Source organism: Protopterus annectens, chromosome 9.part0 (genome assembly GCF_019279795.1).
Source record: "Protopterus annectens isolate FY-2018-M chromosome 9.part0, PAN1.0, whole genome shotgun sequence".
Lineage (NCBI taxonomy): Eukaryota > Metazoa > Chordata > Ceratodontiformes > Protopteridae > Protopterus > Protopterus annectens.
The window spans coordinates 1837783371-1837810055 of record NC_056743.1 but is presented as its reverse complement, the minus strand read 5'-3'; the positions used below and the strand labels follow the sequence as shown (position 1 = coordinate 1837810055).

Sequence of the window (26685 nt, the reverse complement as noted above, 5' to 3'; positions counted from 1 at the left end):
ATGGCTACCCAGACAGTTCCAGTAATAGTAGGAGCAATGGGTCTCATAAGAAAAAATTTACAGTCATATTTAATATGCTACCAATACATGTAACTCTGTATAAATTGCAGAAGGAATTTCTTTGGGGCTCATTGCAAGTGCTGCAAAGAGCAGATGTTCATCGTGCATACAGCTGCAGTCATTACAGATGGGTTATCCTGCCGTCAGGCGGGTCCTTGGTCGGCCGAATTCCAAAGTCTAGGTCCGGCGTCGGTTGTCGTCACTTCTTCCCTGACGTCAGTGCGGCAGGGGTATAAAAGAGGCAGCCAACGCCATTTTCTTCAGTTTTTCTTGCCCCAGGTGCCCCCAGAAGGAAGGCAAAACATAATGTTATGCAATCATGCAATATAGATAAATCAAAAAACAGTAGTTGCAAGCACATACACCATAAAAGAATACCCCAAATAGGTTGTATGATAAAGGAGTTTGTCATAAGGCCTGTCCTAAGAGGACCCCAAATAGGTTGTATGATAAAGGAGTTTGTCATAAGGCCTGTCCTAAGAGGGGACGGAGGGGGGGGGGTAACCTGGAGCACTCGAGCATCTACATTTATGGTAGGTACAAAACTGTACTATGTTCATCGTGCATACAGCTGCAGTCATTACAGATGGGTAGAATCCCAAAAGACATGCAGAAATTAGGCACTAAGTGGAACTAGGAGGATTTGCAGTCCCTGCAAGGGTGCTGTGGCAGAAGGATCCAGATTCTAATAGTATAGTGGAATGGGTGGTGGTAGTGCTTGGAGAAAGTGTGCACTGCAGACTAAGTGAAAACTTCCTCATTACCATCTGAAATAGTGCTATCCACACTGTCAGTGAATCAGCATATAGTGGCAGTACAGGGAAGTGCAGTGTTGAAAACAACAAGAGTTCTTATCATGCATTTATTTTCATTAATGGATTTTTCAGTACTGAATCCAATTCACCAATGTAGTAGTAGTTTCACACAGCTTTATCTATGCAATGTACATAAATTTATAGATGTTGGAAAATATTCCTTTGTGTATACTGACAGGTAATTGCTTTTATATCCCTACTCAAGCTCAGTTATCTAACAAATCATATGACATTCACTGGAAAATTATCATTGTCCCTGTTTCATGCTGCCTTTTTAACCACAGATCATGAACTTCTGTTGTTACAATGCACATTCAGTACAAGTCAGCATCTAGCATTGACAAATACTTGTTGTTGCTTCCCCAAGTTACTGCACTGAAGCATCTGTAATTTTCTGGACATGTGATGTTGCTTTATACCTTTTGAAGAATATTTACTTCTGGTGATGTGTTTAACTGCTTACTTGATTTACATAAAATCCCAACAATTTCTTTTAGGAAGCTAGTTTTGGCCACAAAAATAAAAAAGTTCTACTGTTTTTGGTTAACTGCTTTGCACCCTGTTTTTTAACAAATTGTTCTTATTTTCAAAGTGTATAACATACAGAATAAGTATGCGGTGGTGGTGGTGCTGCGGTAGCGTTGTCGCCTCATAACAAGACATTGTCCCGTTCTATTCTCAGGTAGAGCGTCTTCTGTGTGGAGGCATACGTGAATGGGGCATGCCTTCGTTGAAGGTTGTGCGTCAGGGCTGGTAACCTGGTACGTAAAAATCCACTACCAATCATTAGCGGACTGGAGTTCTGCTGTGGCGACCCCGAACCGGGAAAAGCTGAAAGACACAAACAAACATAACATACAGAATAATGACAATATATAAATGTAAACAGGCCAACAACAGACCTAAGTAACCTCATAACATCAATTATGACTCATTAAACCAAATATTTTAGTAATAACAAAAAAGCAACACATTGACAACAAAACTAGTTGGTAAAAATGAAGCCATTAAACCAAATATTTTAATAATGACAAAAAAACAACGCATTGACAACAAAACTATTTTGCAGAGATGAAGCCAACATTACCTGAAAGTAGTCTAAAACCCTCTCCAAATATACGAAAGTATAATTATTAGGAAATAGGTATACAAACCGAACCTAAGCTGTAATAGCCCTAGAAACACACAGGAAGTGAAAACTGACAAACACATACCTATATGAATGTTCACAAAACAAGCACACAGAATGGCAATATCCATTGTGAATGGCAATCAGTTTAATTATAGATATAATGTCTAGTCATGTAAATCATAATCTAGGCCGGCCAGATTAAACGAATGCAAAATTAAACCATATTAGGTGCTTATCTATATCCTTGTCTCAGGGCTTGGTTTATATGCCCAGAAAGAAATAAATTACTATCCTGTTCCAACATCTAGGTCCTTTAGTACCACTTTCCAGTTTAAAAGACCATTCCACTCTACTAAGCAAATTTAGACATTCATCTGACTGCCTACCCACCGAATTTCCCATTCTTTGGCTAGAAGAGGTCTTCCAAGTGGGCCTTAACCAAACTAATGACTGGTGCCAGAAGCATGGCCTCAAACTGAATGCAAAGAAATGCATCGTTATCCCTTTTGGGGAAAATGATGTCCCCACTAATTATCACATTAGTAACAACGTACTAAGTACACAATCAGTCGTGAGGGACTTGGGCACCCAGGTTGATAGCAACCTGACTTTTGACCACCATGTTGCCTCCATTGTATGGAAGGCTTTCTACATGGTCCACCTCCTAATTAAGGGTATTTCATCCAGGAACAAGGAGGTCATAACATCCCTGTACTGCTCCCTTATTAGACCCATTGTCGAGTACAATCCCCCTTCAGCATGTACCTTGCCAAGCACATGCAGCAGTTGTAGAGAACACAGAGTTTCCTGACCAGGAAAATCTAGGGTCTCAAACACCTATCCTACACAGATAGGCTAAAAGCCCTGTCCCTCTGCTCAGTATCATACAGACTGCTCAAAGGTGACCTGTGTCTGGCATGCAAGGCCATCTGAGACTCAGCCTTGATGGAGTTGCTGCAAATCAGTAAGTCAGACTCCACTGGTACAACCCACACACAAGGCCTCAACCTGGTCTGTGACATTAACAGAACTTGTTGGCAGGATAGATTTTTATCCCAGTGACTTCCCTATCTGTGGACTAAACTTCCTCTCCATGTCAAGTAGAGTACCTCACTAACCCTCTTTAAGAAGAACCAGGGATCCCGCTGGACAGGGAAAATGGGTGCTGACTTTGTGGGAACATGGTTGAAATTCTTGGTTAGGCTTATAAGGGCCTCCGGGCCAACAGCCTAGTATTGTCCTATTAATATATATATAGATATATGGGTCTACTTGATATGATCGACATTTCACAATGTCGAAATCCATATGGCCGAGACCATATGATTGATATTTGAAATGTCGAACATAAAAGCAGACAAAAAAAAAAAAAAAAAAGAAAAATAGCTAACTTTAATGATACTAGCAGGGGGGCTATGCACCCCGGCACCCTCCGTGGGGGGCTTCACCCCCACACCCCTCGTAACTTTAATATACCAACTTCGAGATCATACTACAGTGCGGAAATGAAAATCTTTCCATTCTGCACTGTACGGAGATGCCGGTTCCCCATGGTCGACATTTCAAATGTCGATCATATGGTCTAGGCCATATGAATGTCGACATTGTGAAATGTCGACCATGTAAAGGGGACCCCCAAAAAAAAAAAAAAAAAAAAAAAAAAAAATATATATATATATATATATATATATATATATAGATAGATATATGCTAGCAAAAATGGAGTAGTGATATCCTTTCAAACTCAGGTATTGGGTGCATTATTTCTGACCGACCCCATAAATTCCTCAAACCATCCCAAAGGTTTAATGAAGATGTCCCAACCAATGGAACACTGTTTTCATCTCTTTCTCTTGGACTCATTTACAATTCCAAGACATATGTTTGAGGCAGTATCTGGCTGTCCACATCACCAACATCTGAACTCAGCAGCTCTGCCTTCCTTAAATTATCTTGGTGATGTACCAAAAATGCAATAGGTGCATGTGTTGATGCCAAATGTAGGACCACATATGCAAACTTAGTCCACTGTCTTATACCTGCGGCCAGTGTGAATGATCAATATGCATACCTTTCCTAGCATCCCACTGATTCCTCAAGTAAAGGGTGACAGCTTTACATGTCTCTCTGTAAGATTCCTTTGATATAAACTCTCCTCTGCTTTTTAACACAAGCCCATTTATTCCATGGAGCTCTCTTCTCTCTGGCAGCCCCTTGCTTCTCCACATGATGCTAACCAACTTGCAATGTATAAACCACTCACATGCTGGTAGGCCTGTTGTATTCTATAAATCCTGTGAAAAAATACAAAAAAATAAATAAATAAATTAAAAAAAAAAAACCAAGAGTCTCCTACGCCTTGAAAGCCATAGATTCTTCCATTCACAAATCTGGAACCATAGCTAAATCACTGCCACCATAATTCAAACTTCTCTGTCCCCTTTGAAATCACCTGGGCAATCATTCCATTCTTCCAGATCACCTCCCAATATATCGGGCCACATTTTCTATCTTTTAGCTTCCCTTCACCTCTTCCCAATTTTGTATCCATTCATGCAGATGTTTATCAGGTACAACTGGTAGTTTGTACTGTTTAGTGGCCTTATTCCATTAATCTAAGCCACTGATCTACATTAAAAGTGTGGGACTACATTAGAAAATAGAGAGCTTACCGTCCACCTTCAGAAATACCTCCCAAGAGTCTATTTTTTTGGGGGGATACTTCCTTTCTGCTTAGCTAATTTGGAGTTTTCAACTGATTTCATGAAATGGAAATATGCCTCGTTATATAGAAGATATGAGTCATAACCATCATTTTAATTGCATTGGTTCTACTTGTTGTGGGGATAAATTGAATATCTCTCTTGCTAATAGCTTTTTAACCTTCCTTTCCATAGCTATAAGGTTCTTGCTGATTGTAACCTCAACAAAATGATGAACTCACAAGCCAGTGTAGGTAGGAAAGTCCACCACTCTTTAGCCCGAAGTCCGCCACTCTTTAGCCCAGCAACAGCTTCTCTGACTTGTCCAGCCCCATCTCTCAATAAAATTATTTTCCTTGAATTACAGCTTAATCTTTAAGTGTTTTTTTAACTTATCAAAAATAATTATCACAGGAGGGACAGCCCTGCCAATATTTTCAGTTAATGATATTCAGTCATTGGCTAATACTTTAAATATGTCTTCCCGTATCTCATCTCTACTATCCACTTACTCCCTTTTTAGTGTTTAAGCCAACTCATCAAACAGGTACAATAAATAGCTCTGGGGAGAATTTTGACCCTACATAATGACAAATAGAGTGACTTTTTAATACTTGTAAATGACCCATGCTTTATTATTTTATTTATTATTTTTTATGCATATTGATTAGATGATTAGAAATATGAACTGATGCTCAGGTGCTTTTTGCTCTTTTTCATTTCTCCTGGTCTTAAAAACAAAAAAAACACTGTGGCCTGAAACATTTTTTGCCGCTTGCTTATACTTGTTCAGTAGAAGACATGCATCAATTATCAAACTCCTGCTTGCAGTAGACTTCATCTTACAACAAGGAACATCATTGCTGTACAGTCATCCTGACTTTATTGTGAATTTACATTTTACCACCGATTCTTATACTTCTGTGTTCATCCACTTGCATTTGGAGTTGATATCCTTTAAAGATTCTACAAGATGCCGCAGTTAACTTAGTGCCATTTGTTGGTTAAGTCTGCTAACATCCTTCAAAGTTGTCATTTCCTTGTGGCATATTAAGGCGTTCTCTGAATGATGATTTTTAGTTGCAGAGTTCTCTTACCCTTTGAATGAATAATAGGTTCATAGGTTCATAGGTTTATACTAGGCTATCTGCCCTAAGGCATTTATAAGCCTAGCCCAAATTTTTGTGGCTTACGCCACCCATATAAATAAAAAAAAATACTGTGTTGTGTAGTTTGTTGTCCAGCAGTGACACAGGTGACAGAGATGGGGTAAAACCTCGATCTCCCATCCACAGGTCCAGATTTCTTGAATCTGAACAGAGTCAGCTGGTGCTCTGGCCCACCGAGATTCGGATTTCTATCCACAGCATAGTGGAGTCTCTGAGTGATAAATCTATCCCTCCAGCATGTTATATTTTAATTAAGGTTTAAGTTTAAGTTGCTAGTGGTTGGAGTGGTGTGGATTTTTGATTTGAGGTGGAGCATGTCCATTACCTCCGGTTGGACATGGCCTTGTCATGTCAGGCACATGTCACCTCTGAGCAGACGGTATGAAACTGAATAGCTGGAGTCTCTTCAATGGAGCATATGTGACAGATTTTGGAGTCCCTTTTATCTTTTTGGTGACTCCTTTTGGGGTCTCTCCAATTGCTGCAGATGTCGGGTGAGATACATCCCAAATGGGCATTGTACTTCACTGGGGCCTGATAGATAGAAGAAGAGGGAAGGGATCTGACTCTAGAGATCTGTCTGGATCTCATTCATGATCAGGGTGAATGGGCTAGAAGGTCTTTTCTAACAAGTGTATGTGATAGCAAAAAAAAAGAAAGTCCTCAGGTCTGTGATAACCTCTCCTGGTAACCCCTTGCTTGCTTAGGTGCTCTTAGTATATAGTGTAGTTAAGTTTTAGGTTTGGGTATTCCTTTTTGGTATTACTTTCTATTTTTGGATTTGGCTGGCACCAGCTGGGCTCAGCTATCTGTTTCCGTGAGTCCGCGGTGAGATCTTGACTTGTATCTATCACCTTCCACTATGGCGCCCAGTTTGTAGTCATCTTAGTTTCTTCTCCACGTAAAGTCCTCCCATGTTGGCCTGTTGGCCTGAAGTTCCCATGCAAGGACTAGGGGCCCAAGACCAAGGCCTGAAGGACAGTCTGACATAGCCATTTGGAGTCTGACATGTGAGTTCTGTTAACCCCTGTGGGTTCTGTCCTTAACCAGTTTACAACCATCTTGTGACATATGGGTTTTACATTTAAGCTATTGGTTTTATTGTGTCAGTGGGGTTGCAAGGTCAAGGTTGCAAGGTCAGGGTGCCTTTCCCTCAGCAATTTCCTCTCAAATGGCCTTATGGACTGTTTTCAAGGATCAACCATGTTCAAAAGGCATGTTTGAAGAAGGACAAAGCCAACAGCTGCCCGGTGTCTTGTCTGAAAATCCCCTATTCCATTGTTATCAAGCTCCATTTATCATTATGATCTAGCTTTACCAGGCTAGACTTGTTAGCTTTAGTTTTTGGGGTCAGACAGGTGTGGGCTGGGTGCCGCCTAGCAGGGTCTGTAGAGGTGCCGCCCCTGTGGGACTCTCCTTGGGCGTATCCTGTGTGGCTGGCTGAGGATTAAACAGCTGCCTTGTATGCGCCTTTAATAGCTCACTTAGCACAAATGTAGCACAGCTCGGACAGTCCGTGTAGCACTACCATGTGTTTTTTAGCTTTGACCTTTGCTTTCTAGAGAACATCATTTATGGGATGAGGCTACACTCGGCTGGGATGGGGGAGAGGGCCTTCTGGGAGACTCTGTGTAGTTGTCTGAGAAGTTGCACCGTAGTAGGGTTCGCTCTGTGTTGGCAATGTCTTTTGTATCATTTTTTTTTGGGTCTCCTGATATACAGTGTTTTCTCTGAATATAGTATCGCAGTGACTTTTTTTATAGAGGCATTTGGATTATTTTATGGATTCTTCATTATACTAAATATTTGCTTGACCTGAACATTTCCTGTATAATTTCTTCTTATAATGCATTAGTATTATCTATATTTCCCATTCTGTAGTTCTGCTCAAAGCTGAGCATGAACTTAAAACTGCTACTAAAACCAAACATAACTGCCAATCTTTCTTTAACTGTGTCAAGACGTTAAGAACTAACATTCAACAGTGTTCAGAGATAGTCCACAATAATATTATACTCTTTGATCAAAAAGAAATAGCTAATATCCTAACTAACACACTTTGCATAAATTCTACTTGCACTTACAGCTATCCCACAAGTTCCACAATCCCAGCCACCTCCTTTAATTATTATTATGAAACAAGTTCTCCCAGACCTTTGAAAAACTAAGAATACTTCATCCATGGGCCCTGACAAAACAGCAGGTTGCCTGATCATTAGAGCCAAATATGGCCTTCCTGAACCCCTGCTTAACCTCTTTAGTCTAAGCCTCCCCATTGGTTACATTTCTGAAGCCTGGAAAACAGCCATTGTAATACCATTACTCAAGGGTGGCCCACCACAGATGTTGATAACTACAGCCCCATTAGTCTCACTAGCCTTATATGTAAATATGTGGAGCACAATATCTCAGACTTCATTAATCGACATTGAAAATATCTTAATCTTGAACCCACATCAATTTGGCTATATCAAAGGAAGGTCCTGCCACTTTAACCTCATTAATTCCTTTGAAAAAATAGCTGCAGTAGTGGATAGTGGTTATTCATAAATTCATATATTTTTTCTAGGCTAATGACCCGGGGGGGGGGGGGCTTTCTAAGCCTAGCCAAGTTTTCCCTGACAGAATAGTGATGTCCTGTATCCAAATAGGATACTGAGTGCCAGGCATTTATAAATTACCTCTGTCCAACGCATACAGGATATCCAGACCTGGCCAAGGCCTTTGACACTAGTCCCCATTCAAGCATTATTAATAGATTTGTAAATCTAAATCTAAATCCTTACACTGTGCAGTGGATAGCTAACTGGTTGTCTAACAGAACCCATGTGATTAGAATAGCAGATGCCACTTCTGGCTTATGGTTAACTAAGTTTGCAGATGACTGTAAATTGAATGTTGCTATTTGATCTTCAGCTGACTCACAATTGCTCCAACATGGCTTAGAACATGTTACCAACTGGTGCAAGGACAATGGTCTCAAATTAAATCTAAAAAAAAAAAAATAGCATTTAGGTAGACAAAACAGTTTCACTTAGATGCATCCTTCCAATCAGAAGCTGCTGTAAGGGATGTGGGTACTCTTGTTGATAACTCCTTATCATTTAACCATCATGTCTCCACAGTAGTTTGGAAAGCCTTTTATTTGCCCGATCTAATTTCCAGAGGCATCTCCACTAGATCCAAATCCTTTTTACTCATATCTTGTCAGATCCATTATTGAATATAATGCACCGTTTGTCATGTACATATCTAAACATATCACAGAACCTGAAAGACAGCAGAGATTCATAACTAAAGAGATCAGTGGACTCAAAAATTTTAGTTACCAAGAGAGACTGGTAACCCTTTCTCTGTATTTAGTCTCTTCCAGACTCCTCCCTAGAGGTCTGTGTTTACTCTTTCATGCCATGAAAAACCCGACCCTACTTGATCTCCTGTCACATCAAATACTCAGTTAACAGAGCTAAACCTTCATCAGCAAATAAATAATACACGTTGGCGTAATAGATTCCTATCCCACTGTATACCTCACCTCTGCATTAAACTTCCACTACATGTCAAGTAGAGCAGCACCCTTGCCACCTTCAGGGTAAACCTAGATAATTGAATAGGCAGTCTCAAATGCTCTCCTGGTCTATCTTGTCTTGCACTCCTTGAGGATACAGGGAAATTTTTAATATATATATTTTTTGGCTATGTTTGAAATGGTCTGCAGTCTGATTACCAAGTACATACCAATGAACCTTTGCTAACTGAAGCGTTTTTAATTTGATCTACTTTAAGCTTGATTTTTTGAGGTAACAAGACAATATTCCTGGGCAGAGTCCAAAAAAAAATGTGGATCAGTGCACTAACCTGGTAAATAAATACAAACAAATAAATCATTGAGCTATGTTACCAGTTAAGTTGTTGTTTGTCTTTCGGCTTTTCCTGGTTAGGGGTCGCCACAGCAGAACTCCGGTCCGCTAACGATTGGCAGTTGGTTTTTATGGTGCCGAGTTGCCAGCCTGATGCCCAACCTTCAACGAAGGCACGCCCAATCAAAGCATGTCTTTCGAACGCCCATTTGACCACGGGGAGGACATGCAGACTCCACATAGAAGGCATTCCCAACCCAAACCGAGAATCGAATGGGAGAACCTCTTGCTGTGAGGCAACAACGCTACCGCTGCACCATTGCGGCTATGTTACCAGTTAACTAAATGTAATAATTGCAAACCTTAATATGTATATGATTGTAACTTTAACAGACCATGTAATACAACAGAAATAACTGCATTACTGTTAAGGAATGATTGCATTTTGCTCACATCCCTGTTTTTCTCATATATCCTGAAATCAAAATTACCATCTAGCCTCAAGCAGGGGAAGACAAGATAGACCAGCAGAAAATTTGAGGTTGTCCATCCAATTATTACAATGGCTTTAATTAAGTCTTGGAAGCACATATAGTAAGAAAATATCATTTAGTATAAAGACCATTTGAAAAAAAAATAAACATTTCTGAGTTAGCAAAGTTATATATATTAAAAAAGAAAAAACATTTAACCATTTACATTTTTGATTTATGATATAACACACATGGTACAAACTATTCTTATGCCTACCAAATAATTGTGTTGTATTTGCCTACAGTTAGCTTAATTACAGTAATACCAGAATACAACATAATACAAACAGCAAACAGGTAAATTCACGACTGTACTGTAAAAACAGCATAGAAATGTAAAAGTAGCAGCAAACACAAAATAACGATCATGTAACAAATGACCATAAAAACTTTTATTACAAGGCACATGCTTTCCCCACCATCCCCATGGTTTCATCAGACCATATAACATTACTACAATGCAATACATCAAATATATTCACATCAACCACTCCCCAATCAACTTACTTAGTTACACCTTTCCATTCTACTCTTCTAAATGTCTTCATAAAACACATTGCGCATGCCTCCTCGATTAAAGCTAGCTTAAAGAATTAAAAAATCTTTTAAAAATCATCCATCATTATCAAAATATCATTTTCTTACTTACATATTCACCATAAAACACATATAAGAATCACAGCTTTCCTATATCGTATGGGCCTATAATTTCTGAGTTCATCTAATAATTATTTTCTGTCTACATAAACAATATGTATTATTTTAATTCATCATACCCGCATTTATCAGGGAATTTGTTGTTGTCATAAAAATCATTAGGACTTTATTTTAACCGCTTATAGTCACTCTGTTTGCACTAATTGTGTATTGTTACTCACATTTATTGTTGTCCTCTTCTCACAATACTTTGGGCAAGTATTACTCTATCTTATGCTTGCTCGCCGTGTTTCATCTCTGCACATGCTCAAAGCATTCATAGCTCAAGGCTTAGGTTCAACTCAGACGGAACCTCTGCCCTCAGCAATCAAACACCTCACTGGCATTCACAAATGCACATCACAAAATGGGCAAAATCAATCAAAACCAGAAACTCAAGCCCCACTTCATGAATCACTCTAATCCCATGGGTCTTAAACTTATTGTTAACAACCACTTTCATTTATAAGTAGATATGTAAATAGCTTCACATACGCGAACGAGACTTGTACATTTTTCATTCTCTCGCCTATGTTTCCTAACCATTACTATTATACCCTACCAACATCTTCATCCATTTACCCTATTCACTTATACATACTATCATACTTTTCAGATTCAAACAGCAGCTTAACTACCCTCCTAGCGTCTATACAATGAAATTTAATATTCAATAGACACCTCTATATGTTGCATACAGTGAAAAACATGAAATTAAAATATTAGACATAAAGCCTAGGAACTACTGGAACCTAATCGCTGTCTTATATATTATTTATTATTATAACGGTGACATAAACATTTATCTAATCCTTTATATTAAAATGCTTATTATATATAACTTCAATAAGAACTTCCAGTATAATACTAACCCTTCTAATCTAAGAAGAAATAAACTCCATAACTACTTTAAGTAGAATCTAACTCAACATAATTATAAATACATAATTAATAAATATTTATATTATACTTCTCAAGTAATACATTCTCATTAACATATAGTGACCTTGCATTTCACTAATAAAAAAAAAACAAAACAATAAACAAAAAAAAACTTCTTCACTTAACCTAGAAATAACAAGCATATCCAAAGTAAAATCCTTGAACCTACAAAATACCATTAATAATATCAATTCCCATATGACCATACTCATATATACACACACAAGATATTTGTTTGTATGTATATACAAAAACTCGCGTGCACACCTGTTTGCCAAAAGTATTCTCTATACATACATACATATTTTATTTTATTTTATTGTATTTCCTAATACCCCTTGCATCCAATGCTGGCTTGACTGTTACCTTTCCATTAAGGCCATGTCCCTTCTCTGCTCTCAAGGAAAGGATTATTAGACAAACTCAGGAATTATAGGCGCATACAATATGGGAAAGCTGTGATTCTTACATGAGATTGTGTTTTATGGTGAATATATAAATAGGGAAATGATATTTTGATAATGTATGATTTTTAAAAATGTTTTTATTTCTTTAAGCTAGCTTTAATAGAGGAGGCATGCGCAATGTGTTTTATGAAGGAATTTAGAGGAGTAGAATGGAAAGGTGTAACTAATCAAGTTGATTGGGGAGTGGTTGATGTGAATATATTTGAGGTATTGCATTGTAGTAAAGTTATATGGTCTGATGAAGCCACCGGGGATGGTGGTGAAAGCGCTTACCCTGTAGTAAAAGGTTTTATGTTTTTACAGCCTTACAGTACACGACCGTTATTTTGTGTTTGCTGCTGCTTTTAATTACAGTAATATTTAAAAAGATTTTAAAAACAAAGCAGGGAGAACCAAGAATTACAGAAAAAAATAATCTTATTCAGATGTTTTCCACTGTCAAAGAGTGACCTTATGTCATTACTATAAGTTATAACTTCCTGAAGATCTTTACTGGCATGCAAATAATGCAGAAGGAACATCTAAATATACAGTGTGGTGGTAATGGTGGTGGTGTGTGTGTGTGTGTGTGTGTGTGTGTGTGTGTGTGTGTGTGTGTGTGTGTGTGTGTGTGTGTGTGTGGAATCACAGTACTCAGAAAAGGCTTGCACGGTGGAACAGTGCCTCACATGTGATTCTGCTAACATTAGAGGCTGACAGTGTGGACTAGTTAAGTCCATGTCACTATCTTCTTGCATTAGTTGTCATCATCTGCATGTTCTCGGAACAGCTGAAGTAGCTCTTCAATGTCTTCATCACTGTCCAGTTCAGACAGAATTCTATTAGTCAACTGTCCATCATTTGGCTTGCCTTCATCCAAGTTACTATGGCTGCTAGCACTGGAGACTGGTCTTGGACTGTTATCTTCTGTAACAAAGGATATACTTGTAAGAAATAAATATTAATTAAATGCATTCATAGTGATAACATGGGGAGCAGCAGATAAAATGCACAGGTATGATTACTTTTTCAAGCTCTAGATAAATTGGCACACTGCAGACAAAACATGTTTTTTATTTTTTCCTGAATATGTGAGATCTTACCTACTACATAAGAAGAAAAGTGTTTCATTATAAACCCATATTATACTTAATCTATTCCAATTTAACTTGTTTGGTGGATTCATGCCGCACATGTGGTTCTAGTAATATTATATTACTCTTACCACAAGACTCAATCCACAGAAAACAGAAATGACAGAGACAAAACTTATCAACATGCCTGTTTTTGTAGTTAGCTGTGCTGTGTTGACAGATATTAGAATAATACATTGGTGACATGCAGTTCTATATCTAATAGCAAGAATGCTGAACATGGCATTTTTTCTTAACACTTTAAACAACAGTATGTGTAATGAAGATGTTTGTGCATAAGCAAATAAAATACAACATTCCAGCAAAGGTTACATTGTAACCACTGTCTCAGTTTGTGACCTTTAACAGTTCATATGACCTTCTTCTACTTTATTGGTTTGCTGGAGTAGAGTTAGGTAAAATGGAGACTTCTGCTGCATCCTTCTGGAAGGATTATAGTGTATCCCATCAGTGTAAGTTTAAATATAAATGAAATGAACCTGAGCAACAAAGGTGTGCCTAACATCTGCTATCAGAAACACCAAAGGTTCTGACTTTTTCAATATCCAAGTTTATAACCTAAATAGAACCTGGACTGTATGCTTGCTAGACGTGCTTGTAATTAGTATGTAATGTTTTGACTGCAAAAAAAGCACGCCTATCTGAAGCAAAATCTTTAAAGACAGCAACATTTTGCCCTGTGTTTTTTATCCTAGAGGTGGTGAAACTGCATCTTTAAAACTAAGGTAGCCATGATAACCAACCAGTACTGAAACTAGCAGTACTAGCCCTTGCCAGTAAAAGTCACTCTGCAAGAAAACATTGGATGCTCCCACTCAAGAAAAATCCACTGGCTTCATCTCTTAAAAATTACACATACAAAGTCACTACGTTTTATTTATTTATTTTTATTTTATATTTGTTTACAGTGAAAGTCTGACTGGACAAAGTGTCCTTTTTCAGAGGAGGCCCAAGGAGAAAAGCTCCGCATACATTAGACTGAAATTTATAGTGACAGAACAACTTTTGTTATACAGTAGGAAAAATGCTTTCTTAGATACAGAGACGTAAGACAAAATATCACAAAATAAAGTAAGAGATGTTTGACTTTATTTCTGAGAGAAGGTGATGGCTGAGAAAATTATATAACTCAATATTGTATTTATTGGCTGAGAAACTCAAGAATTCATACAAATCATTTAGACGTTCATATCCATACCCCTGTGGCCTGAATTACTGTAATCACATGAATATTAGATTTTTTTTAAAAGCAATAATATTTCAAACCTTCAACCAGTGTTCCCCCTCCTCATCCTCACAGCTGCCCATCAGCTGACATCTGCTCCTCTCCTTATTCAGTACATCTGCCAGGCCTGCCTTTGCCTCATCCAAGTTTAGCCACACACACATGTGCGTCTTATTTAATCCTAACAAAATGACCATTATACCTTGTGGCACTGTTTTATTGTGCAACAGTAACATCACCTAACACTTGACATTTCTTCCTAGAGACATTTTTATGCATCATATCAGATAGAGTATAGAACGGTCATCTTTTTAATCTTTTAGTATAGTCTGGGTAATCTCTATATCAGAGTAGACCAATAACATTATTAATCTCTAAATATAGTCTGGATTGGACAGCCTTCTAAAAAATCTCAGAAGAATTTAGAACAAAAATATACTCAGAGTAAATATTTACTTTCAAACCTGGTAATAACCAAATCACAACAGGATGTGAGTTGCAGCCAAACGTCCCTAAAAACTTTAGTTCTTTAACAAAGGGAAGGACAGATGCTTATCTGTACTATACTTCAAAGTGTAGGCCCCTGTAATTCAGACACAACCAGGAGATAGCCACCTCCCTCTGATTCAGCTATGTTAATTTGTATCAATTCTACAAAACCACTCTGACAACAGAGCATCAACAGACCCACCATGGGACTCTTAATAGAGTACAGGATACATCATCTGAATCAATGTTTAATCCTTTACATGACTCAGATTGCAATGGTTGCCAGAGAAGGTGTTTTTTGGCATTACATTTGTTGGCAATACACAATGCAGACTTACTTCCCTTTTGGTCTTCCATGTTCATGATGTTATTATGAAACCAGCTTCCTGTTCAGGACAGAGCTAAAAAGCAGATTCCATGCTGGTTATATTACTGAACTTCTGCAATATCGACATCTACTTTCAGGAGCTAGATCTTTATCTTACAATCATTCTTTGCGCTAAGCCAGATTGTTTTAAAAAGAAAGGAAGATAGCTGTGTAGTTCATACTTACATCTTGGAAAGCACCTACTGTGAAGCAAAACAAGGGTTGCCCTGGAACTTTTCTGCCCATACAACTATATAAAGGTCCATTTCCTGGACTGAACTAATGAAAAGTTCACTGTCAGACATTGTGCAGTGGTACATTAGGTCTTTGACTATATCTTTGTAAGGAATTACAGACTCTAAATGACAGTACATCTTTCTTTCCAGGTGCGGGGGGGGGGGTATAACTGGTGGATCCATCCCAATGGCAGTATTTATAGTCCTCTCTGATTTATTAGGGCATTGATTTTACAAGCCCACTGTAATGCACAAGTTGAAATTGTAATATGATGCAAGAAACAGTCTGAATTCGGTGACTTTTTGATATTAACGTATTTCTTTTTCATCTAAAACTCAGGCACCTTTGTTTCCCCCTCACCACCATCCAAGTCTTAACTCCAACTCCTCTTGTAATCAGTGGTCAGATGGTAGCTCCTACTGGCATGTCACTGCAAGATAAAAGTAGGATAACTAGTTTGGAAGCCTGCATGACTTTAACTTTGAACTTTGCCTTACCTTCACTTCATGCAATGCACCTGAGCTGGCTGTCGAGTATGAATGCTTCTATTTGTGCAAGCCTACGGCAGAGTCAGTCCAGACAAGTAGTTACAGCACAGCAATATCATTCCCCTTTACCTATACTAGAGTGCAGCACTGCTCTAGTAAGTCCCACTCCTCCCTCTCCTTGGATGACAGCTTTGATCATTGGCTGGTGCATTACCATCACCCCCTCCCCCAAAGCTGGTCCTCTGATGCTGGGAGAACTAGATGATCCTTGGGCAGCATAGGTGACAACAACTATACCAGTGGGCTGGCTTAGTTTAGCCATCTGCTACAAGATACTTATGCAAGTACTGCCTCGTACTGTCCAGGCCAACATGAAGTCTACAGATATTGTCAAGTATTCTGCTGTGTCTAGAGAACAACAGTTATCTTTTCCTTATGCATGATGTGTGTGTGTGTGTGTGTGTGTGTGTGTGTGTGTGTGTGTGTGTGCGTGTGTGTGTGTGTGTGTGTGTGTGTGTGTGTGTGTGTGTGTGTGTGAAGTACAGTTTGTTAATAAATTAATTTTCAAATGGCAAGTCATATGCTAACCATGTTCCCATTAATATTATTTACACAGCACCAGCAAGAATTTTGTGTCTGCTCACATGTTCTACCCCTTAATATACTTTTACAGACACTATGCCTGGGGAAGCTATTGCAGAGAAGAATGTAGGCTGCCTGCCTGACAAAGTCTGCTGCAAATCCATATGGGAAAAGCAAGGAAGAGTGTGTTGAATTAACTGATAGTTAGGTCAGAGGCCTACGTATAGGGTGTTGTGTAAGTCTGAGCAAGAAAAGAGACAATTAGTCCAGCAGCATTATTCAGTCACCAAGCAGGTAAAAACTAAAATGGAAAATGGCACAGTCTCCCATGTAGTATATTTTACTTAGTTATTGATGTGTATGAATGGATGTACGTATGCATGTATGTGTCAGAGCTATATCTACTATGCAGGATTTTTTATGAAGCTGTCGCACTCCCTATTTTCACAAAATGTCTCTGACTTTACCTCTTGCTTTTGGTCCATGCTTTATAAAATCTATAGTTTTCTGGCAAATCTTTGAGAACTGCAGTCACAAAATCATGGCAGATATTCAACTTTTCAGACTTAGTATTCTTCAGAAAATGCAAGTCAATGCAAAACTGTTATTCTAACAACATTATAAGTATATAAAAGCAATACTTAGTTTGTCCCCAATTTTGGGCTTTTTTCCCCTTGTTATTTTTTGGGTTTGCCCCTGATTCTATTCCATGAGGTACAGAGATTATTTTTTTCACAGTCAGATGAGCTTTACATAACAAAGTGGCAATAACTGTTCTGCATGGGTATGGGGGGCTGTTTGGAGACAAAAGTAACTTATCTGCTGGTTGTTTGCTTAGTCAACCATCAGGCATAGGAAATTCACCCCGGGGATCACTTCTGTGGCTCTGCTCAACAGGGGCACAGGTAAATAATTTTCTTGGGTGGTGAAAACCAGGGTACCTTTTTGGCTAGGCTTATATAGACCCTAGGGCCAATAGCCTAGTATCTACCTATGAACCTATGAACACTGGAGGAATAATGTGCATTTGTGTGAAATATGTTGGGTGACTTCTAGTTATTGTTAATGTGAAACAAGAATGAAATTAGTTAGCTTTCAGCTATCCCTGACTTTAAACATATTTTGATCTGTTCTTCATAAAATGTGTTTTCTGGCTAATTATTGAGGATTATAGTCACTAAATAATAACAGAGATTTGAGTTTCAAGCTTCTTGTCCTTCAAAAAAATGCATGCTACTGTAAAAATGATATACTAGCAACCTTCTATGCAAATAAAGAGAAATTTGTCTGTCAATCTGGGAAGTTGTCACAATCAGATGAGATGTACACAAAGCAAAGTAGCTACTTCTGCTGGGTGACTGTGAAGGTTATCTGCACATGAAAGCAACTTACCCTCTTGTTGTTTGTTGAGTTTATACTGTCTTTGCAGGACTAGTGTGCATTTGTGTGAAATAAGTTTTATTTTTACAAGTATGAGATGTCTGAGGAATGACAAAGTCAATAACAGGGCTATAATTTTTGGGTGCTGAGGCTGTCTGTGGATAAGAATGGGTGACTCTGGTTGTTATGATCAGGTTAAATAGTCACATTAGTCTGGCTTTGCAGGACTAGTGTGTATTTGTGTAATGCAAGTTGTAATACTTTACTGTGGCCATTTTTTTATCACAATCAGACATCTGAGGTGCATGCAGTCCAGCGGCTATAAGGACATTTATGGTGTATAAGGACGGTAGTTTGAATGGTCTTAAATCAGGAATGTGACTCAAAAAGCATGAGCACTTACATATGCCCCCCAAAAAGTGTGTGTGTGTGTGTGTGTGTGTGTGTGTGTGTGTGTGTGTGTGTGTTGGGGGGGGCATGGTTTGAAAACCATCCAGGGCCAAATGTGCACTTAGTCTGACACTGGATATAAACATGTGTGTTTAGTGAAAGCTTTCCACTTAAGGGTTTTTGTGCTTGGATGCTAGATTAAGAAGGAAGTGAGCTTTACATTTTGTTCTATATACTTTTTTAAATGTTGTAGTTTAAATAACAAATTCATAAATTAACAAATAAACATGGCATCATAAAAGTAAGAAAAGATATTACTCATATCTTCATTCATTATATATATTCATTTAAAATCTAACAATCAAAACAAAAAGCCTTATAATACAACACACACACACACATATATGGTATATTTAATATACTGTATATGTGTGTGTGTGTTGTATTATAAGGCTTTTTGTTTTGATTGTTATATGTTAAGTGAATATATATATATATATAATGAAGATATATATATATATATATATATATATATATATATATATATATATATATATATATATATATGTATATGGGTCTACCTTTTATGGTCGAAACTCATTTGGTCGACAACCAGTATTCAAGGCACTTAACAGTTGTCCTCAAAGTTGTGTGACCCTGGATTTGATATATATATAGCCCCCCACAATAGGGGTGGGGGGGTGAAGCCCCCCACTAATATTAGTTTAATAGACATTTAAAACATGAAAATACAACAAAAACATAACTGCACTTTCAACTATTCATATATAGATATATATGTGTGAGTGTGTGTGTGTGTGTGTGTGTGTGTGTGTGTGTGTGTGTGTGTGTATATATATATATATATATATATATATATATATATATATATATATATATATATATGTATATATAATGTGTGTGTGTGTGTGTGTGTGTGTTAATGTATATATGGGTGCATGGCATAAAGTCAAAGGTTCGGAAGACAATCATAGAACCTTAATGCATCAAATATATACACATACAACAAGTCCCCCTCCCACCATACCCCCATATTACATATACCTTTCATGACTTTTTTACTAGTGGAGTTTGACTTTATTGGCATGAATGTAAGCATAAAGACTAAAAACATAAAAAAGTCATGGACATTCAGAACCCATATAGCTGAAACACTTGCTGTTCTTAAGAGTCATTTGCATATGTCCCATGGGCCTCCATTACAGGAGATTTAATGTAATGGAGCAGTGATGCAGTGGTTAGTGTTGTCATCTCACAACTAGTGGTTCTCCTGTTCTTCTGTATAGTGTCTACATGTCCTCCCTGTGGTGACGTGGGTTTCTTCCGGGTGTTCCAGTTTCTTTTCACTTTCAAAAGACGTGCAGTAGGTAGATTGGACACTTTAAATTGGCTGTGGGTAAGAGTGCAGATGAGTGATATGAATGAACTACTGTGGCAGGGCTAGCCACCTGATGGTGTAATGAGAAAAGGGGGGTTGAGGATGGATGGTGGTTGATATATATATATATATATATATGGTTTACTATTGTTTATTCGAACGGAAAAACATTTTTCATTCAAATAAACAAATGGTAATACCGAAAGTAAAAAAAACACCGTTCACAATGTCGAACCAAATGCTCGTCGCATTTGACTCGACATTGTTGTCAAAACCACTAAGTGATAGCCGTATAGGAGCTGATGTAAATCAAACTCCTATACAGCTATTATGTTTTTGCAGGGGGAAAAGCCCCCCTGCACCCCCCATGTGTTGTGCATTCGCATAAGTGGAGTCGACTATCTGGTGCAAAACTGCTTGTGCGTTTGACATTCTGTTTTTTGGCACATTGCAGCCGATAGAATGTCATTCGCACAAACAATAGTAAACCTATATATATATATATATATATATATATATATATATATATATATATATGTGTGTATATATATATATTTAGAGAGTGAGAGAGAAAGATACTAATGTGCCATAGTCAACAAGTTCATAAAATAAACTCAGTTGTACTATAAAATGAATCTAGATTGAGTTGTGTAGACTCCTCTCAAATATCAAAGAAAAGTAACTTTACGTAGTGATAACTAAAGAAAATCCTATAAAAGTAATTATTTCTTTAAAATTCCAAGTCCCTCAAACAAAGGGACACAGCCACTCTTGCAAAGTTCATTAAATCCCTTTCCGGGCAAGAATAAGCAATTCGGGAATTCCTGTCCATGGCACATAGGTACTTCCACGTAAAAGTACTGCTGTTTAAGGAACAGTACTTATTTTAATAGATCACGTTTGCATTAACCTAAGCTATCTGGGTCCTTTCCCAGTAATCGACCAGCTTAAAGCTTGACAGCACCTTCCACACTCTCCTGGAAAAAGAATCCCTTGTTTACTGCTTTGTAAAAGTATGAAGGAGCGCCAAGTTGCTGTCTCTAGAACACTTCTAGAGTCCATCACATTCCAGAAATCCAGTGAAGAAGCCAAAGGCCTTGTAGAATGGGGCCTAACCCTGCCTGAAGGTGGTTTACTATGGTGAGTATAAGAAACACCATTAGCATGAGACAACTATTTGGAAAGAGTCTGCTTTGACATTGATTATCTTTCCTCTCACATTCATACTAAACAAACAGCTTTCCTGAATGATTTAATTTTGTCTAGGTAATACATAAGGTGCCTATGAACATGCAGAATATAAAAAACCTGTTTTTCCTTGTCCTTTATTCAAGCAAGATGTCAGAGAGATTAATAGACTGGGTTGCGGTAAACTCTGAGACCACTTTAGGCATAAAAGAAGGATTAGTTCTCAAAGAAACCCAGTCCTAAAAATGACGTAGGGTTGACTCACCATAAGAGCTCGTAGCTTAAATAAATACTCTCCTAGTAGAAGTCCGAACAATGAATAAAACACGTTAAGAACCTCAGTTCAGCCTGATGAGCTTGTTCACATGGAAAAAGAACAAGCTTTTCAAGCACAAACTTAAGACCCTAAGGAGGAGACATCTGCTTTCTAGAGGGACAGATATGTAACACCCCTTTCAGAAACTGTTTAACTTGAGGATAGTTAGAAAGAAGGATCTAAGGGCAGACAAGCAGAACAGCCAACAAGTGAACCTTGATATAGAAGTAGTAAGAATGGCCAGAGGACAGCAGCTCATACAAATAATCAAGAACCAGTGATAGCAGGGCCTGAATAAGATCCTAGTTCTTGGAGTGGCACCAACCAGAAAATCCTTTCCACTTGCATGTATACATATATGATTATCTAGTAGCAGCTTTTTCTCCTACTTTAAGTATCTGCTTCAACTACGTAGAAAAAAAGGGGCCTAAAAGATATAAAGGTTCTATCATTCAGGCAGTTAGTTGAAGGGTTTCAGGTTGGGGTGTATCAAATAAGCCCTGTATTGTGTGAGTAAATCCATTTTTGTGGGAAAGCCTAGGATAGTTGAATTTGGCCAGATTAAAAAGAAAGAACCACTTTTGCCTGAGCCAAAAAAGCGTCACCACTATTTTTTGGAGATTCCTTCTGGATTTTCAGAAGAACTCTAGAAATCAATGGAAAGGGCAGAAAAGCATACAGGAACATTCTAATCCATGGAAACAAAAAGCCATCTGTCTATCTGTCCTGTTTGCAAGGAGTCCTGGAGCAGAATTTATTTGAGTGTATGTTCTGAGAGGAGGCATACAGATCTTATTGAGGTTCGCCCCACAGCTGGATCAATTATTGGAAGACCCAAGGATGAGCTTTCCATTTGTAAATGTCTGTCTAGGCCCTACTTAGCTTATGTAAAAATCAAGTTTTCTGTGATGGAATGTATGAAGCCAGCCAGCACAGTCAAACCAAACAATGCTGCTATCTCCCTAGCTATCATAGCAAGCCTGCAAAGAGAATACAGTCTGGTAAGTCTCTTGTTTGTTTATGTACCACATCACAGTGGTGTTACCTGTTTGAGCCTGCAGCAGTCCCAGAGACCAGAGATGACTTAAGGGTTCCAAAGCATCAATCACTGCCAACATCCTTCCAGCATTTATATGCTTCTGACTGTTGTGAGAGTTGCACAGAGCTTATACTTTCACCCCTTTGGAAACCGTTTCCCACATCAGGTCTGATGCTTCTATAGCAACAGACTGTGGAGGGGTCAGAATGGAGACTGGGAGACCTGACTTGAAAGAGGTCTAGTTTACCTGGCAGAAAAATCTGTCTCTTTGATTCCAGAACAGGGTTTTCTTCATGTGGACTCTGGCAAGGGGAAGCCTGAGAATCTTTAATGCCATGAACCCCAGTATCTTAAGAAGTTCCCTTGAGATGCGTGGCTGTGGTTGAGAAAACTCAGGAAGAATTGCTGAAACATTTCTACCTTGTCTGGAGGAAAAACAGCTCTTCCCAGAGCAGAATCTAGCAGACATCCCAGAAATACAATCCTGTGAGAAGGAATGAGAGAACATTTTTGAAAGTGGAATTGAAACCCCGGACTGTGTAGAAGATTTTCAACTACTGGTAAAGACTCTTGACAGCTAGTAAAAAAATCTACTATGGTACAACAGTCATTTAAATCTTCTTCTTTCGGCTTTTCCCAATTAGGGGGTCGCCACAGCAGATCACTGTCTGCTCATGATTGGCAGTAGAGTTTTACAGTGTCAAGTTGCCAGCCCAGCGCCCAACCTTCCACAGAAGGCACACACATGCATGCACTCACGCCTAGGGCCAATTTAGTGTGTCCAATCCACCTACAGCATGTCTTTGGGAGGAAACTGGAGCACCTGGAGGAAACCCACGAGACAACAGGAAGGACATACAGACTCCGAACAGAAGGCACCCCAGCCAAGGATCAAACCACAGAACCTCTTGCTGGGAGGCAACAACACTAAACACTGCACCACTGAGGCCGACCACAACCATCATCTAAATAAATGCCTTAAAGTATGTAATAAGCATTTACTGGAGCCAGACACTTTGTGAACACCCTTGGAGCAGTTGAGAGTATAAAGAGTTAGGTAGAGAACTAATAATGCAAGCCTAGCATAGAAAATAAAATCATCTGAACTTCTGCAAATGGAGATGTCATGATAAGCACCCTTTAAGTATAGGTTTACCATGAAAGGTAGAGAAGGGAGAAGAGATAAGAGGAGCTTAAAGGAAATCAATTTGAACTATGGAATCTTGATGAAAAGACTTAGAAAGGAAAGATCCAGCATAAGCTTCCAGGATCTTTCCCTCTTAGGTATAAAATGAAAATTTGAATAAAAGCATTTGCCATTCTAGAAAGGAGGAACTGGTTCTATTATTCCTGTGCGAAAACTTTATGCAGAGAGGGGGAAAATAAGGAGACCTGGTTCACTGGACAAGGAGTAATCTTCTGAAGGGGAGGGAGGGATTCCCACTTGTGTTTGCCAGTAGAATTACATTTAAAACAAATTTGTCTGCCACAATTAGGTGAAACAAGGGAAGATGGAGCCATAGAGAAACGGAAAGGTTGCCAGGGGTGGGAGGGAGAGGTTGAGCCTGAACAGGCAAATGGCCATGTTGACTGGGAGGACTGTCCTTGATTTTTAGAGGCTTTTTCTTTCCTTTTGGAGTCTCTTTGCCATTGATTTTTTGCACTCCTCTTTGACAGCTCCTTACTACTCGAATTACTAACTGAAAAAGGGAGCTGAGGAAGAAGAGAAATTTTTGAATTAAAAAAGGAGGCTTGAAAAATATTAGTCACCCCTTGAATCAACTTTCCCTTTGTTCTCACAACTCTTGAGCATCACAGCTGCAGAAGGGCCAAACAGAAACTCCTTGTCTACAGGAGAATTTAACATTTTAATTTCAACATCAATAAGGTTTTGGGAATGAAACCAAGCCAGTCTCCCTCATAACTGACCCAGAAGCAGCATCTCTGGAGCACGAAAGTGCAGCATGACAAGCACACTTTAAAACACGCTTAGCAACACGAGACGCAGGTGTTAAACAGGCATTCAAAGAATTTCGTAACTCAGAAGGAAAATGAACTATTAACATTTGCATGCTCTCAAAAGATGAAATATGAGTTTGACAGTTTAAACTGCTGAAAGTCAATGCATCAGACGAATGCACCTCTTCCCTAACCTGTCAAATGCTTTCCCATCCTTGATAGAATGGAGTTAGTAGCAGTAATCTCTTTAGTAGATGTACCTTTAAATAGGGAAATTATTACTGGATCTGCTATGCGGTTAGAAACCAAATACTTACAAGACTGAGGATCCTGATATAATCTATTAGACTTTCTCTGAGCAGGAGGTTGTCTACCAGACAAACTAGCAGAAGTGAGAAAAATGTTCTGTAAAGCAGGCAAAACAGGCCCAATACCTGCAGATTTAGTCATTTCCAACTGTAACAAATCATAATACATTTTCTGTGCAATAGGAATTTTATTCCACTCCTGCTGCAAAACTTCTTCTATCTTACATAAAGTCTCAGAAAAAAGAAAAATCTACTAGACAGAAATCTGAAACCATACTTTCATCGGAAGCAGAATTTTCAGATTGAGAAGAAATTCCTGAAGTACCACTACCCCCAGGAATGCTTGCACCACAATCCAAGTAAGAAAAAGACAGAGAGAGAGAGAGAGAGAGAGACAGAGAGAGAGAGAGAGAGAGCTCTTTATATTCTTGGTTGAGGCAGTAGTATGCAAAGAAAATTGAGAAATGAGCTCTTTTGCAAATCCCACAAAATCTTCCCTGTTTATAGAAACAGGGGAAGGCAAGTTTTTTTCTCAATGTGTTCACTTTTCCTAGAAAACTCACTGGAAAATAGCCAACCCATGGTTCGCAAACTCAGTCCAGATTCAGGGACCATATCTTAGCTGGGTGAAGGGCCTTCAACTGCCCTTTCCACTGAGACCAAAAAGAATGGTTGTCCCTTGCCCACCAAGGGAATTCCTACGGCCACAGAGGATGTGGCTATTCCCTTGTCCTAGGTAGCTGTAGGTGTAACACCATTGGGACGGGGAAAAATTTGAGGGGTCTGAAAAAACAAAAGCAGCCACAGCAGAGTCAGCCAACAGTGTCTGAGGCACAACAGGAGCCAACCATACACCAACAGACTCTCTAACATCAGGGGAAGGTAAAAATGCAGAGACTGGTAGCTGCTCCTTAGTTAAGCTAAGAATGAGCCCTTGAAGGTGGATAGTGAAGCCTGGATGAGTCAGTAAAAGAAAAATAGAAAACAAATGGTACTGAGGTAAGTCAACCACTAACAGCCCCCTCTCTAGAGCAACATCCATCCCCAAAATGAAAAATCTATACAACCTGTAGGTAAAATATGTCAAAAACAGAATTTTTGCACATAAAGCTCATATAAACATTTATGCACAAACTCCCTTAGAAATGCAAGAACAGTCTATAAAAACATTCTGTTTCCTAGCAAACAAAACATTTTACTCTGAAAAGTACAAGGTTTCTTCACAAAAATACATTTTAGTGCAAGGTTTTCCCAAATGGGGATGGGGACTTACCTGCCCAGCCTTAAAGGATCACTAGCAAGATAATAGTTCAATGGGGAACTTATCTGCCCAGCCTTAAAGGATCACTAGCCAATCAACTAACAGTTCCATGGGGGAATTATCTGCCCAGCCTTAAAGGATCACTAGCTAGCCAACAGTTCCATGGGGGACTTATATGTCCAGCCTTAAAGGATCACTAGCCAGCCAACAGTTCCATGGGGACTTATCTACCATGCCTTAAAGGATTATTAGCCAGCCAACAGTTCCATGGGGGACTTATCTGCCCAGCCTTAAAGGATCACTGGCCAGACATCAGTTCCATGGGGGACTTATCTGCCCAGCCTTAAAGGGTCACTAGCCAGTGAATGGTTCCATGGGGGACTTATCTACCCAGCCTTAAAGGGTCACTAGCCAGCCATCAGTTCCATGGGTGACTTATCTGCCCAGCTTTAAAGGGTCATTAGCCAGCCAATAGTTCCATGGGGCCCAAGTTCTGACTAAAATGGCACTCCAATGTTCCTTACATTGGAGCTCCTGATAGAGCACAT

The 26685-nt window shown here is 38.8% G+C and overlaps 1 protein-coding gene across 1 annotated transcript in view; it reads right to left on the bottom strand.

The window, feature by feature from the left end:
* Positions 1-13112: 13112 nt before the first annotated feature.
* Positions 13113-26685, bottom strand: part of LOC122810798 (glutamate-rich protein 3-like) — a 129099-nt gene continuing 115526 nt past the window's right edge. The window contains exon 5 of the mRNA XM_044082358.1: positions 13113-13282. Coding sequence (XP_043938293.1) covers positions 13113-13282 — 170 coding nt within the window. The remainder of the gene's footprint in view (positions 13283-26685) is intronic.